We start from the raw sequence: 16,720 nt of genomic DNA, 5'->3' as shown, positions 1-16,720 counted from the left end.
ATTATCTTTATTTAGCAATGTGGCACGCTTCCATAAGATCTGATGTCAAAAGATCTTGCCAGCAGTACAAAGACTTCCTCAACAGTAGAAGACTGAAGCGCCATACCAATTGTCATTCTTGATGCTAAGGGCCTGAATGAAATGAAATGAATGAATATATTTCACGAGTTCACACTTACATAGCCTATAAGTAAATAGAGCAAAGGTTATGCGAATTTGGCGTGCTCTCTGGGGGATGCTCCGAGCTCTGCATTTGGCCAGAACCCAGAGGGTTCCCCAAAAAGCAAATGAAAGCGTCTTACTGAAATAAGCGCCATTGTTCATTGACATTCTGGCTTTAGAATTATGATTTCTCAAAATCAAACAGATCGAAAATAATTATACAATAAAATTATGTGTACACAGGAAAATGTTTACCTCTGATGTATTGTATTTTGTTTATCACATTCATCAATGATATTTGATGAGTAAGAATCCATTTTGAGCTATGACTCTTATTTGACTGTTTAATACATCAGTTTTGATGGATTGATTAGGTACTTTATTATAGTGTAAAGCAGTTTTGTCTTAAGAGGAAGTCAGACTGTGAGGTTCATAACAGCAGGACAGGAAGAAGCTTTTCACCTGCAAACTGAACACAGATCAAACAAATACCACCATACAAGATGTTGTCCATCCAACAGATCAAACCATGTTTCTGAAGAAAACCGACCGCAGAAGTTTCAGTTTGACTAGATAGATGAGCTGCTAGAATCACACCTCAGTAAACATTGCACTGCCAGGCAGACAGTTTTATCTTTTCAGTCGTTTTTCCGTATACACAATAACTGATATATGGATAATTCAATTGAAATCAGTAAGATTAATCCATTTTAGATTATTTTATATTAGTTATATTATATTATATTAGAGATTAATTTATATTCCACTGTTCTATTTTTATTAGTAGTAATTAATATATTTAGACAACCATAATTCACACATAATCAATGTTAAATGATAAAGATGAAGATTATTTTCCATTTTTAGGAACAGTTAATGTCTATGAGAAGTCTACAGGACAGAAGACCAAACAATATATAGCCCACATTCAGAGCACATGCATGTATGAGGGTCTCTGTTGTGGGAGGATTCACACCCGGTTCAGTGTTTTCAACATAAAGTCTTGTTAGACCAGACACTGAGTGGGTGAAGGAAATGTTTCACATGCTTGTTTTGTTCTGTTTGTTCTGGTGTCGTCTTGGTAAGTTATAAATGCTTTTTTTATGAGTAAAAAACTACAGTCTACTACTGATCAGATTAGACTATTTTTTGTCATGGAAACTAATTAAATTGCTAAATCATGGGAGAATAACTGAAATGTCTGTCTATAATGAAAAAAACAACAACAAAAACACACTAGAAGTGTGTTCCATGTCTCAGGCAGTTTTTATTTGTTTGTCTTCATTTTTAAATATATTAATTAACACTTTTGTTTCCAGACAAAAGGAAATCCAACCCAGCTCTCTTAAAAATTATCATGAACAACCGCAAAAGTAATTCATTGGTCAAAGCGCAGTTCATATTTTGTTTAAAATTGCAAGCTTTGCAAACCACCAGCCTTAATCTGATGTGTAAACTTTGTTTTGAATGTGTTTTTGTTGTTTTGACAGATGAAGTGCAGTCGTTATCAGTGATGGAGGGAGATTCCGTCCTTTTACGCACTGATGTTACTGAAATACAAGATGACGACAACATACTGTGGAAATATGGAGCTCAAAACTCTCTAATAGCTAAAATAAACAGAGAGAAACGAATCTTCTCCACATATGATGTTCCTGATGGGAGATTCAGAGACAGACTGAAGCTGGACGATCAAACTGGATCTCTGACCATCACAAACACCAGAACTGAACATGCTGGAGTTTATCAACTACTGATAATTGGAGCAAAATGGTCATCAAAAACATTCAATGTTTCTGTATATGGTGAGTATAGTCACAATTTGTCAAAATGTTCATATATTATTGTATTATTAATAATTGATTAATTCATTAATAAAATAGAATAAATTAATTAATAAATGAATTAATTACAAGTTAAGATTAATCAACAGCAAATAAGGTTGATTAACAAAAAAAAAAAAAACATTTTTTGTTTACTTGAAAATTTTTTTTATAAAAAGAAGACATTAAGGTTACGGTGAGGCACTTATAATGAAAGTCAATGGGGTCCATTTTTAGAGGGTTTTAAAGCGTCAGAAAAGGTTAGTAAGTGATTTGTGTGTGTGTGTGTGTGTGTTTGTTTCTAAAGTAAAGTTAGCTCATATTGTCTTATGTCTTTTGGCTGTACTGTTGAAACAGTAATCTAAAGTTTACAGATCGGCTCCGTTCACTGCCATTGTGAGTCTCACTGTATAACCCACATTTTTGCTTTCTTTTTTTATATATACAATTTTATAAATGTATACATTTTTGTGGTAATCAGAATTATGCCACAACTTCTATCGGTAAGCCCTGCTAACTCAGACAAACAAACAAACAGAGTTGCTAACTGTCTTACAAAGACAGCCCTTATGTAAAAACCTTGTTCCAAGATGTTTTTAATACATTTTGGACACAGAAGAACCACCTCTCATCGAGGAGCATTCAAGTAGGACTTAAATATGCCATGAAGGGATATATATATTTTTTAAAAAAATATGGTAATTACAATATTAACTTGGAAGCGAGGGTTTACAGATCACAATGTATGCGGGAAAAGCCTCATGTTATGCTCGTCACGATCACAGATGACAGCATCCAGGATCATCACTGTTCATGTACCGCAGGGTAAGATTCAATTAATTTAGATTTAACCAGTTTGTAGACCAGTCTGTACATGACTTGAGATCAGTTAGTTATTAGGCTTGTATATCAGCATGGACTCACTAACTTTAATTGTAACTTAATGAGAGTATGACAACCTGAAAATGAACGTTTTCATCTTCATTGGGATCGGGGTTGAATCCATAGGGAACCAGGTTACTGTCTGCGCCCACATCGTTGGATTAATGCACCAGGCAGATATTTTGTTTGGGTTTAGGAAACTGAATAAAATCAAATAAATTCCATTGCCCATCCTCTCAGGATACCTGGAATCTGTGTTACAAGTACCCTAGGCACAGCGTCTTACCATATTTGTAGCATAAACACCATCAAACCGATGACAGCATCGGATCTTCCCATGTTTATATGGTGCTGGAACCTAAAGTTGTCAGAGTTCTGGTCCCCGTGCAACTGATACTCAACTGCCATTGGCTCACCTGCGTTGGAGGAGAAGGGCTTACCGATAGGTCAATTGCTTTAGATTGAGCAATACTGAACTCTGGATATTCCTTTATTATTTACATACTGAAATGTGTAATTATTTTATAATTTGAGATGTCATGAAATATATTTCTGTTAATTCTCTCATATTTTACAGCTCGTCTGCCTGTTCCTGTCATCAGCAGAGACTCTTCACAGTGTTCTTCATCATCATCATCATCATCAAACTGTTCACTGCTGTGTTCATCGGTGTTGAATGTGAGTCATGTGACTCTCTCCTGGTACAAAGGAATCAGTGTATTGTCCAGCATCAGTGTGTGTGATCTCAGCATCAGTCTCTCTCTACCTCTGGAGGTGGAATATCAGGATAAAAACACCTACAGCTGTGTGCTGAACAATCCCATCAGCAACCAGACCACACATCTGGACATCAACACACTCTGTCACACATGTGCAGGTACCACAGCACTGATGATATATGTGATTATTTACAGATTCACTCATGATAATGACTCTTTCCTCTCCTCATCCTCCAGTCTCAGTGTCTCTGATAGTGTTGATCTCTGCTGGATCTATGTTGATTGGTGTTATAGTCGTGATGTGCTGCATCTGCAAGAAATGTAGAAAAACAGGTCAGGAATTCAGTTATTACCTGCAAATATTGACTGATCAAATGCATTTGATTAATTATATCTGATTTGAATCAGATATACAGATTTCTATACAAGATTGCAAGCTCTGTCGTTTCAACATGTCTGTATTATTGTTAATGCAGTTCAGACCCGACAGGAAGACAGAACTGCTTCAGCTTTGTGTAAACCAACAACACGAAAACTGGTAAGATCCTTCATAACTGTATTACAAGAAGTTGTTTCAGTCAGTTAGTGTGATTGAAGTTCTGTGTGCAGCATCAGACGGTCAGTGAACAGACGTTGGCGGTCAGCCTTGATCATTATTACCTTCAGTTTAGAGGAGAGGCTCTAAAAAGATGCTTTTTAAACATGTTCTTATGCTATTATTTGTTGTGCATGTACATGCACCTCAGTGTAAATTCTAACATACAGTAGGACATATTTTCATTCTGCAGATCTAAAAAAAGTTAATTAGTATACAGTAAATCAAAATTTGTTAGCACAGAAAAGTATTGAATTTTTTAAAGTAACAGTAATATATTATTATACTTTAAAGAGATAGCAATTGTCTCTTTTATTTAGAAGGCAGGAATTATTCCACCATATTGCAGGTTACATGTCGCCCGCCCACTCTCACTCTCACTCTCACTTGAATTTGATATACTCCTCCTAGGGAATTCATCTTATCATCACCAAAATGTGGACACACTTCCTGCTGCCAGTTGGTGGCACTATGACTTTGACTCACAATAGTCACATCCATATGATCGGCCACTTACAACGAACACACAGCTGAAGTTTCATCAAAATCAGTCAATCTATGGAAAAGTTATAACACTCTTTCTTTTTCCCTTTTCTCGCCATGAATTCATTTCAACGCCACAGCCAAGCCATTCGAGATATCCAAAATCCGTCCACTAAACTAATCCTCAATTTCTTGTCTCATGGCTGTGAGGGATAGACATACATCTCTTTAGTGGGTTGTTCAGTTATTTAATGTGTTTTTTTTTATTGTTCTGCTTACGAAACACAGCAAAAACATCTTTCCAAGACATTTCAGTAGACAAAAAACTCAATGATTTTGGAAATTATAAGTGATCTAGGAGCTTTATACAGGTTTTTACAGTGTATGCCTCTGAAAACACTGTTATCTATCCCTTGCAACCTCACTTTCATTCCTGTCATGGCGCTGCTCTGAATAAGGTCTATAGGCGCACAAATAGGCACAAATGCATTTGCTATTTACAACATGGCGCAGGACATGGAAATGATAACTGTGTCGGGCTGAAACTAGCAAAAAACACTTGCGTTGCGCTTGGCGCCGCATTGCATCGGATGTATGTTTGGGCCTATATTGTTCTCATTGAGCCGGACAACAATTTTGGTTTGAATGTGGATTTTTTTTTTTTTAAATCAGGATTCAAACAATTCACAACACACTTTCTGAACATGGTGGCAAGACATTGAAGATATTAAATTGTGAACAGATATCTTAAACGGTGTTGCCATGTCGAGAGGTTTGAGTAATTCCAAAAAGGGAAACAGGAAAATTCTTAATTCTTAACATAATCCTCTTTACATTCACCCAGTTTAAATGCATATTTCCTGGCTTGCACAGTCTCCATAAAGCCTCCGTGGTGGCGGTGGCGCTGGGGCTTGGCCCTGTCATCGCTGCTTGCAGCTATATTAGTTTATAGTTAAAGAGCAGTAAATGATTTCTGAGAAACGCTGTTGAAAGTGTATCAGACCTAGCAGCACAACACACTTGTAGCTAATCAGCAGGATGGGGGAGGAGAGAGAATGAGCCAATCAACAGCAGGGGGCATGTCCATTCATGATGGGAGAGGAGAGAGAATTAGCCAATCAGCAAGGGTGGTTGTTTATTTGGAGCTGGTGCTGCTTGTGACTAACAACAATCTCTTGCTTAAATATTGGCTACTCTTGTGTACTGTATGTTAATTTTTTGTTCTTCATTGTTGTGCGTTCACCATCTAAGCTGTATTATTCACGAAGGATTACTTTGCTTTGCACTCCATCAGCTATGATAATCAGTAGGGTTGTATTGGTACACAGAAGTCACGGTACCTCAGTTTTGCCATTACGATTCGATACGAGATCACTACATTTACATGAGTTTTTGGTTGGTGCAGACTGTCACTTTTATTTCTGCCCTTTTTCTTGTTGTCGCAGTTAGCAAACAGCATTGCATTACCGCACCGACCCCCTTTTGGATTAGAGTGTGGATCGCCTTTGACTGATTGTATTTGTCGTCTGACTGCATGCACTGAACAATGTTCATACTGCGAATGTTGGGGACTAATACATGTACTGTTACACCCCTAATAATGGCACATTTGCTCTTTAGAATTGTGTGTTCGTTCATTTGGGGGCGGAGCAATGAAGGGAGGGTGTTTGTTTGGATTGATTTCAAATATCAAAACTCAAAAGTGTTTCTCTGAAATCTCTTACTGCACTTTTAATAGTTAGATCCGAGTCCTGAAAAAATTATTTTACAGAATTTAAAGAATAATACTAAGGTCTTGTTGTGAAGGTTGGTCTGCATTTAATATTCACTCTGATTATTAAAAAAAAAAAAAAAATTAAGCAGGCTCCTGATCCAGATCCATAGGTTCCTGATTGAATTTGTGTTTCCTTTCAGAAATCCAAGACGGGTGCTGTGTATGAAAATGTCCCCAAAAAACGATGATTACAGTATCTACTGAAATTGATGTTCCTGCGGGACAATACCTTACACCTTTTGGTGTTGCTCACATTCATTCTCTGCCATGACGGTTTCCTTCTATCTCTGTTTTGTTTTTGCTCTTTGTATTACATCTTTTTTTTTTGTTCTTTTTTTTTTTTTTGCAAATGCGTAATAGTTTAATTTAGTGTTCTCCGTTAGCATAGCATCCAGAATCTCAACTAAAATGTTTTATTTTTAGTTTATCACATGCAAATGTATCTATATTTCATTATTAAATATTGATCTCATTTACTGCTTGTTTTTTTTTTTCATGCTCTGCTGAACTCTTTGTCAAATGTATCAAATGGTAGGAGTGTCAAATGAGCACATCATTGCTCTCTAGTGACCAAAGCAGAAAATCACATCTCTGTAAAAATAGCACTTCCTTTTTCTGATAAAATAAGTAGCATAAACACACATAGAGAAATATATAATGTAATATAGGCCTATTTCTTACACTTTTTTAAATATTTACGTTACAAATGTTTCATATTCTTAAGCTAGTTAACAAAAGCACAAGCACACTTGCATCATGTACTAAGATATTTAAGAGACTCCACTGTGCTGAGGAATGAACAGCCATTATGTTTTTAAATATAGTATTTATAGTCCTAATGGTGTTTGGCCAATCATCAACTGAACCACAGGCTCTACTCTTCAGCACAATGACCCCAAAAACTCAGACATACCAGAAACCTTTTTAGATTCCAAAATAATAGAACATTAAAGACTAACAGATCTCCCCCAGTCCACGTATTTAATATTGAGCAAAACTTTATTTTCACATTTGCTCTCCTTTAACAGTCAGAAGCAAAGCATGCTGGGAACTAGAAGTCTGTTGTAACTCATTCCGTGAATGTGTGTGTGTATATGTGTGAACATACATTCACATTTCTATGGGAACATGCATGTGCAATATATGTACACAATAAAGGATGAAACTTTGTGAATATTACATGTAATGTTATTTTTGTCTTCATTTATAGGCCTACATATTTTATGTGTTAATATATAGCTATACATGGTCATTGCATATATTGCAGTATATTGAAAAATATAAGCACTAGTTTCCCATATATGGAAATGTATTATGTAATATATTGCATTATAATAGCTACCAATTTTGCAGTATATTCCCATATATTTTTGTTCCGTAAGGGGATTCTATTCTTTTATGAGTAGGCTAGCCTATATTGTGAATTCAGACATACTTCTCTTGTCACATACTGATTTTCACCTACTGCAGCCTTGGTGTGTGTTAACTTATGACAACCAAGACCTGAGGCCACCTGCACAATTTCGGCACAGTGCCACCTAGTGGTCAGGAGATAAGAAAAACCTTTCTCTTTCTAAAAAAAAAAACAGTATTTAAAGTCCGCGTGAACCGGAAGTTGCAAACGACTTTTCTCCAGTGCTGTGACGTATTTCCCAGTGAAAAGGAATATTGAACAGAGGGCAGGGTTTTACTCTAGCGCTCCTCCTCTCCATCTCTCGCTCATAGCAGACTAACGGTTTGAGGGGAGTGGTTAAGCGTTTCCCAAACCAAGCCGTCAAACATACGTCATCAGAGAAGGTCCTCCAAGGCAGAGGGGAGGGGCATTTTCAGATTTTGATTAAAGATTACAAAGCCAAAAAAATTTTTTTTTGTGGATTGACTTGCATGGATGAATTGTTCACCACAAAACTAACAATTTAGGCAAACAAAGTAAATATGGTCAATTTTGAATTCATGTGGACTTTAAAAACAGAATATAGGGGCTCATCTATTGAAACACATTAGGTTAAATACTTCAAGTGGATTACCAACGGGTATGTTTAAGGTTAGGGGTTGGTTAGGACAATATATCAATTACATTTTTACATTATTTACAACTAAATAATTACTGAAAGTAATAATAAAAATACAGAATTGAATAGTAATTGATATAAAATAGTATAAATTGCTAATACACATGTCATGATTCTGCCTTCATGTCCTAGATCTTTCTTGTTTTGAGGCAGGATCATGACAGAACCATGTTTTGTGTGTAAGCACATGGCCATTTGTTTGGCTGTGTGCTTGCGTTGTCTCGTCATGTAACCCCGCCCCCTTGTTATCTCATCTCGTCATCATTAGATTATTGCTTTACCTGTGTCACCTGTTCCTGATTAGTTTGCTCCCTATTTAATCCCCTTGTGTTTGCTGTCCTGTGTCGGTACATTGTCTATCCTTGTCTGATACCCTCCGTGAGTTACCTGAAGAAAGCCTTGTCTTGTTAGAAGTATTTGATCCTGTCTTTATTGTCTAAGTTTATCGTCTGAGTGTTAGTCTAGTGTTTTCTGTCTTAATAGTTCATCCTGTCTTGTTTTACCCCCTCGTGGGTTTTGTTTTCTGTTTTTGTGTAGTAATAAACCCTTGTAATGTCTGCAAATGGTCTGCGATTGGGTTCTCTCCTTCTAAACCATGACAACACACACACACACACACAAAATAAAATAGTGTCCTAGAAACGCTGTCCTGCAACGGCAGGAATACCCTACTCAACCGGGTTAGCAATGCAGTGTGAATCAATATGATTCAGACATCTCAGGAATCACAGAGCATAAGACACTCAAATATAAAATGTCAGAGTGCCTTTGATTTACAAGGGTTTATTACTGGGTCATTATATAGAGATCTATTATAGGGCCCTCTATTGGTCAAAGGTAGAGTTGTTATTCTTCCAAAAGTGAGGTCTTGTTTGGACCCAAGATGGCGCTCTGCAGTGGAATGAACAATTTGTTTAATGAAACAGCAATGGATCCAGGTTTGTGTGCTTAAATGAGTTTTATTTTTACGTTTGTCCCGGATAATTTCAAATATAAGATGTGGAAATACATTTTCTTCTATAAAGACCTATACTACACTGTAATATAAAAATAAAAAAAGGAAATTACATTTGTACATCATACTAAACACCATTAAATAAATGATCACCAAAATGTGCTGTATTACTATTAATCAGAAAAGGGCAGGATTCATTTACACCAGGGTGGGGAACCTGTTCACATGATTGCAAAATATTTCTCACATCAAAACATTAATTACACATATTTGTATTTAAAATAATGGCTGAATCTGCTTGTTATTTGTAAATGTTTGATGCTATCTGCTGGACATGAGGATGCTGATACTCACAGTTGGATTTCCAAGTGCAGTCGATGAGACTTGAACAGAGCCGAATAAAGCTGAAATCTGCTACGCTTCTAATTTCAACCCCTGAATCAGTGAGTCACAAACTGTGCATGTTTGATCATTTAACCGTTTAAAAGGTCATGTGATTTACATAAAGTGGATGTTTGATGTCATTTCCTCTAACTGCTCTGTTAGTTGCTGTTGTTCTTGTGCATTGTGAAGTCATTCAGATGGTGAAGGTTTCTAAGGTTCATTCCACTCATAACACTCAATTTACTTTACTTTACAGACAAGGTAATGTTCAGCTAAGTAAAGAATGGTCACATTTATTCTCTGCCAGGTTTTTTTTTTTTTTTTTTTTTGCGCTTACTTTTGCTCTTCATATCACAACTTTTGATTATGCTTATAAGGTCTGTGATGTCTGAAATTTAATTTAGTGGTTCAGAAATATCACAGCATCCAGAAGCTCAGCTAAAATACTCTATTTTTTAGCTTAACGTGCCATGGAAATGAGGCCCTTGTGCTTTTTGCAACGTGTTTTCTCACACACAAGATGTTTGTCCACCAAACAGATCAAACCGTTTCTGAAGAGACCTGACCACAGCAGGTTTCAGTCTGAGTCATAAGCTGAACTACAGTGTGTAATGTGTGATGCAGAAACTTTTAACTTTGCACTTTGTTTTTTTTTCCATTCACAACAATGGAATAAACTGAATAGGCCTATATATAACCATTTTAAAATCACTAAAGTTATTAAGTTCGATTTTTATTGAACACAATATGTTTCTATTTTGACATATTTAATACAGTCAGACAACTATAGCTTTCAAAAAAGTGAATGTTAAATGTTTATATATATATAACGTGCTAGGTAGTTACTTATTTACAATTAATTACATGACAACAATTGTAGTTAGTAACAAAATCCATTAAGGTAATTTAGTCTAACTTGATTACTTTTAATTACTTTCCATTTTTTTTAACAAGATAATCTTGTACCATATTGATTTTAAAAAAGTAAAAAATACAAAGAGAAAGAAAATATATTCCATTCTTTATTAGTTTGTGAGTACAATTAAAAGCTATTAAGTTATTCAATAATAAAAATGTAAAATTACAATAAACAATTTTAAAACAAAAGCAATCAAAAGAAAAGTATATATTTTATTTGTTTACCTGCTTGTCATGTGACCATTAACTGACATCAGAGAACCGTGAATGTTATTTTATTATTATTAATAATATTATTGACATAATTGTATTATTGACCTAACTTATTAACTTACAGTTCAAGTATATTAGGTCATAGAGGTTCAGCTGACAAAAGTTGGGGATCCCTGCATTGCATGTATTATGAAATGACATGAATTGTGTTTGAAAGACAAAAGCCTTCCAAAGACAGTAATACTTGATTAAATGACACACTGATTGATAATTCAAATAATAATTAATGTGTTTGTCAGGCGATTAGATATAAGATATGTGTTGCAATGTTGAGAAGACTTGTTAAAAGTGAAATTATTTCTGTGAATCCAGTGATCAAATCCTTTGGGTCTCAGTTTTCAGTGATAGTCACATGACTATTGGCCGGTCTGTGTGAGCAATTCCACAAACCTGGAAGACCCTCTGAACGTATATAAGCAGTATAGGCTTTTATAGAATGGAAAATTGAAAAGATAAATATATATATATATATATATATATATATTAGAGGGATTCAATGAGTTATGAATAATTTACTGCCATTGTGAGAATGACATGTAATTATATAATCACTTTTTTTTATTTTTTTTTTATGGGTTACTACCCATACATATATATATATTTATTCATAACACGTTCAGAGCATGTGAACTAAGAGCGTCAAACTCTGTCAGGGGAGGACTCACACACCAGACAACAGGGTGGGAGTTTTCAGCAGACTGAACCATTAAAAAAAATGCTTCACAAGTTTGTTTTGTTGTGTTTGTGCTGCTGGAGTCTGATGGGTAAGTTATAAAATAATTTTTTGCGGTGTAATTTTCTTTCTATTTCCGAGCAACAAAGTATTCTGCAGCCCTTATTACATTATTTTCTGCTCTCATATGTACTAGATGAATCAAAATCATTCGATTTACTTACTTTGAATACCGGTCTCTGTTGTCATTGGAATTTTAAATTGAAATTTCCATGCCTTCTTTTGTGACTGGACATTTATCTTGCTCAAAAATACAAAACCTTCATTGAACTCAGTTCAATTCACATCTATTTATATTGCCCTTTTCGCCATACTTATAGTTTCAAAGCAGCTTTACAGAAAAATGCGTGATCAAAATAATACACACTATAGAAAATTTGGCAGTGGTGCATGTTGGACATCTGCTGTTTATAACATTAAGAAAGGATAATCATGTGTATTTGATCTGATATAACTGTATAGGGTTATGAATGCTTGGCTAAAGAGATGCGTCTTTAATCTAGATTTAAACTGGGAGAGCGAGTCTGAGCCCCAAACATTATCAGCAAGGCTATTCCAGAGTTTAGAAGCCAAATGTGAAAACGCTCTCCCTCCTTTAGTGGATTTAAAGATATTATTGGTACTATCAGAAGCCCAGAGTTTTGTGATCTTAAAGAGCGTGATGGATTGTAAGGCGATAGAAGATCAGACACAGGAGCTAAACTGTTTAGGGACTTATGGGTCAGTAGCAAAAACTTTGTAATTGATACAGAACTTAATAGGTAACCAGTGTAGAGATTATACAATTGGTGTTATGATCATATTTTCTTGAGCTAGTAGCAGCTAATTTTGGACTAATTGTATCTTCTTCTTTTTTTATCAAGGATGCAGGACAACCAGCTAGTAAAGCATTACAGTAATCTAGTCTAGAGGTCATGAATGCATGAACTAACTTCTCTTCATCAGAAACAGATAGCATGTTCCGGAGCTTAGACATTTTTCTGAGGTCAAAGACGGCTCTGTTTGTAACATATGATGATTTGAAGACAAGTTGCTGTCTAATATGCTGTCTAAGACCCCGAGGTCTTTAACTGTAGAGGATGGAGTTATAGGAGATCCTTCCAAATGCCAATTGTATTCTAGTAGGTTCTGTGTACATGTTTTTGGTTGAATAAATAATTCCTTAGTCTTATCTGAATTTAATTAAGAAAAGTACAGGTCATCCAATATTTAACACACTCTGTCAGAGATTTAATCTGGACGTGATGAAATATATAACTGAGAATCATCTGTTTAAGAGTGGAAACTGTTCAATGTTCTCTATATTACCAAGAGGCATCATGTATTTTGAGAATAGCAGAGGGCCTAACACAGATCCTTGTGGCACTCCATAATTCACTGATGAATACTTGGATTATTCTCCATTTAAATAAACAAAATGGTAACAGTCTGATAGATGCGCCTGAATGCCTGTACCTGAATACCATTGTAATTTTGTAATAGTTCTAAGACTATTTTATGATCTATAGTCTCAGCCCTGGCTGCTTTTAAAGCCTTTTTATAATGGGAAGTGCTGTCTTTCCACGCGATTCTAAAGACCTCTAGATGAGTTTGTTTCCATTTACGCTCTAGATTATGAGTTTTTCCTCTTGATAGCGTGAGTAATACTGTTGTACCATGGTGCAGTACTTTTCTCTCTGACCTTTTTCAATCTGATGGGTGCAACAGTTTCTAATGTACTAGAGAAAATGGTGCAAATGCTTGTCATTTCCTCTTGTTCATTTGTGTGTTTGGGGACACTGAGAAGCTGAGACAGATCAGGTAGGTTATAGTGAATCTGTCTGTAGTGTTTGGGAGATTTGTTCTTGTTGATAACACTGCGCAATATGGGAAATTTCAGCAGTACGCACATTACAAGGTAGTGAACAGTGACACCATCACTTTGCGGTTGAATATCTATATCGGTAGGATTGGTTCCTTGCAATATAATTAAATCTAATGATTAAAACGATGAGTGGGTCCAGTGACGTTTTGTTTTACCCCATATGAGTTTAGTAAGGCTGTAAACGCAACCCTAACACATTATTTGTATTATACGACGTGAATGTTAAAATCTCCGACAATCAGCTTTATCGACGTTTAACCACTTTCAAATCCCAGGCATCTTTTTGTAAATTTGAAATATATTAACGACCATATTTTTTTGTTCATATATGTCTTTTCATTAATTTCACCTTTCACTTTGCTTTTGTGTCTTTGCTGCTGTTCTGGATGTTCTTCAGTTATTTAAACAATTAAACCTGATTTCAGGCTTTGTAAACCATCCGGAGCTTTAATCTGTTCCTGTTCATGTTCTCCAGGTGTGTTTTGGGCCGAAACAAATGAAATACAGTCAGTGTCAGTGATGGAGGGAGATTCTGTCCTTCTACACACTAATGTTACTGACATACAACAAAATGACATCATAGAGTTGAAATTTGGAGCCAACAACTCTTTGATAGCTAAAATCCTAAGAAAGGAACTAATCTTTATGTTTGATGTTCCTGATGTGAGATTCAGAGACAGACTGAAGCTGGACAATCAAACTGGATCTCTGACCATCACAAACACCACAACTGAACACACTGGAGTTTATCAACTAAATATAAATGGAGCAAAACTGACATCAATAAGATTCAGTGTTTCTGTCTATGGTGAGTCGAGATCATTTGTCCAATTGTTCACATAAACACAATACCATCACACTAAACATTCAACACACTGAACCAATAAGTTGATTAGATTTATCCATATTTTTGTTAATTCTCTCATGTTTTCTCAGCTCGTCTGCCTGTTCCTGTCATCAGTAGAAACTGTTCTTCATTATCATCAAATTGTTCATTGGTGTGTTCATCAGTGTTGAATGTGAGTGATGCGACTCTCTCCTGGTACGCAGGAATCAGTGTATTGTCCAGCATCAGTGTGTGTGATCTCAGCATCAGTCTCTCTCTACCTCTGGAGGTGGAATATCAGGATAAAAACACCTACAGCTGTGTGCTGAACAATCCCATCAGCAACCAGACCACACATCTGGACATCAACACACTCTGTCACACATGTGCAGGTACCACAGCACTGATGATATATGTGTGTGTTTACTGATCTGATCTCTGTCTTCTGTTGTAGATCAGACTGGCACATTCACTTCTTTCTTTATCATTACAGAACCAGACCCACACTCTCCTTCACAACTAGACTCGCCTCTAATAGTGCTGATCTCTGCTGGATCTCTGTTGATTGTTGCTATAGTCGTTGGGATCTTCTGCATCTGCAGGAAATGTAAAAACGTATCAAGTATGGCATTAATTAATTTTAGTTAATTGCATGTAATTTAATAATTGCATTTCAAAAATCTTACATTTGAGCCTTATTAATACAATATGCTGTGAAAAGAACATCGATTTGAGATTGAGTTTTGTTTTATTATTCTTTAAATAGTTCAGACTCGTGATGAAGAAATAACGTATGCAGAGACAACGTTCTACACAGGAAATCGACACAAACCGGTAAGATTTTTGAAATCAATCAATGACCGTCAAACCTGCTTTATAACACCAGCATTTACACTGTCCATTTTTTTTTTCTGTCACGGATTAAATGTTGTTACAGAAAAATCATGTATCAGATCATATTTTTGTGTCCAATTTGGGATTACTTTAATATGTTTTGCATAGTGTTATGCCTGTGGAGTTCATGGTACACTCTCAGAAACAAATATGCAAAAAAAAAACAAAAAAAAAACATGGGGATCAGTACCTTATGTACTGATAATATTTCACATTGAATCTAAATCAATCTTCAGAATGCCACATTTTTAACATGTAAAATATTATAGCTTGTGTGATATTTTTTACAGAAAGCTGAAGAGGAGGATCATGTGGTTTATGCTCCTGTCGCCATGAGATGATCAAACTTCAGTGTTTTTCTAAGTCTTAAATCCAGCTGTTTCATCCCTTCATTTAAAAACTCTTGAAACAACCTCAGATTCAAAGTCAATGGTTGAGTTCGATTGGTAAGATTCATCACATGTAGCAACAATTCTGACAAAAATAAAACAATAAATTTTTTAATAAATTATCTAAATCATTTGACGCATTGATGTATTATATTTGATTCTTGGAATAGTTCACCCAAAAATATCAATTTTGAGCCTAAAATAATTTACTCACACGCCAAGTCATTCCAAACTCCATGTTTTTTTTTGTTTTTTGTTTTCATACATTAAAGTCCATTACATTTTTTTTTTTAAAAATAATAATAAAATGCCTGGACAAACCTCACTGGTTCTTGTGCATCAAGCATGCAAATGTGAGCTTATGTTTACCACATTAGATGAGCTTTATGTATGTGCAATAATAAAAGCAAAATTGTATTTGCATAAAGTTTAAATAAAATATGTTCATCATATAAAAGTTGTCGTGTCTCTTCAGACAACTTTAAATTTAAACCGCTTGATTCAAATGGATTACTTTTATGTTTTTATGCACCTTCTGAAGCTTGAAAATAATGAGAGAATATTAAAACATCTTAATTTGTGTTTCAATGATGAACAAGTGGGGTCTGAAAACTAGAGACCATGTATATCTGACAAACTAAAAATGTAAAATATTCATAAGAACAAGTCAAAGTGAACTTCATTCTGTACACTTCAAAGTGAACTTCATTTTGTGAAATGTGGTTTGACCTAGACAAACAGCTTTTGCATGAGAGTGTGTGTGGCTGGATGTTTGTGAGTGTTTAAAGGTGTCAGTTTTATGTCTGTGCATATAGCATGTGGCTGAAGGTGTTTTTCCATTTCTGCCCTTATGATGTTAGCAGTTTTACTTCTGCTACCACTGGAATGCCCTCTAGTGTCAAAACCCAAAAATCACACTCTAATAACTCAGTGTAACTTTGTTCAGCTATTTCCGAATACAAACTTAAAAAAAA

At 35.4% G+C, this 16,720-nt stretch overlaps 1 protein-coding gene and 1 long non-coding RNA gene across 2 annotated transcripts; both read left to right on the top strand.

The window, feature by feature from the left end:
* The first annotated feature begins 1,171 nt into the window (after positions 1–1,171).
* LOC311085773 (CD48 antigen-like) lies at positions 1,172–7,616 on the top strand. The gene is made up of 6 exons (XM_084118404.1): positions 1,172–1,243; positions 1,653–1,967; positions 3,445–3,744; positions 3,824–3,919; positions 4,063–4,124; positions 6,579–7,616. Exons 1-6 carry the CDS (start codon positions 1,198–1,200, stop codon positions 6,624–6,626), a joined length of 867 nt encoding a protein of 288 aa, XP_083974530.1. The 5' UTR covers positions 1,172–1,197; the 3' UTR covers positions 6,627–7,616.
* Positions 7,617–14,959: 7,343 nt separating this feature from the next.
* On the top strand, positions 14,960–15,828 carry LOC311085799. Its single transcript, XR_014606958.1, has 3 exons — positions 14,960–15,085; positions 15,230–15,297; positions 15,648–15,828. It is a non-coding gene; the product is annotated as an uncharacterized lncRNA (long non-coding RNA).
* The last annotated feature ends 892 nt before the right edge of the window (positions 15,829–16,720 follow it).

The sequence above is a fragment of the Abramis brama genome, assembly GCF_963993115.1.
Source record: "Abramis brama genome assembly, chromosome: 6".
Classification (NCBI taxonomy): Eukaryota; Metazoa; Chordata; class Actinopteri; order Cypriniformes; family Leuciscidae; genus Abramis; species Abramis brama.
Note: the sequence above shows the minus strand (reverse complement) of the source record. Positions and strands in the feature narration are given on the sequence as shown.

Bases quoted from the DNA above. Each gene is read 5' to 3' on its own strand.
- LOC311085773 (XM_084118404.1), top strand. From the start codon at position 1,198: ATGTTTCACATGCTTGTTTTGTTCTGTTTGTTCTGGTGTCGTCTTG. The intron at 3,745-3,823 runs GTACCACAGCAC...CTCATCCTCCAG, and splicing joins ACTCTGTCACACATGTGCAG to TCTCAGTGTCTCTGATAGTG. The intron at 4,125-6,578 runs GTAAGATCCTTC...GTTTCCTTTCAG, and splicing joins AACCAACAACACGAAAACTG to AAATCCAAGACGGGTGCTGT.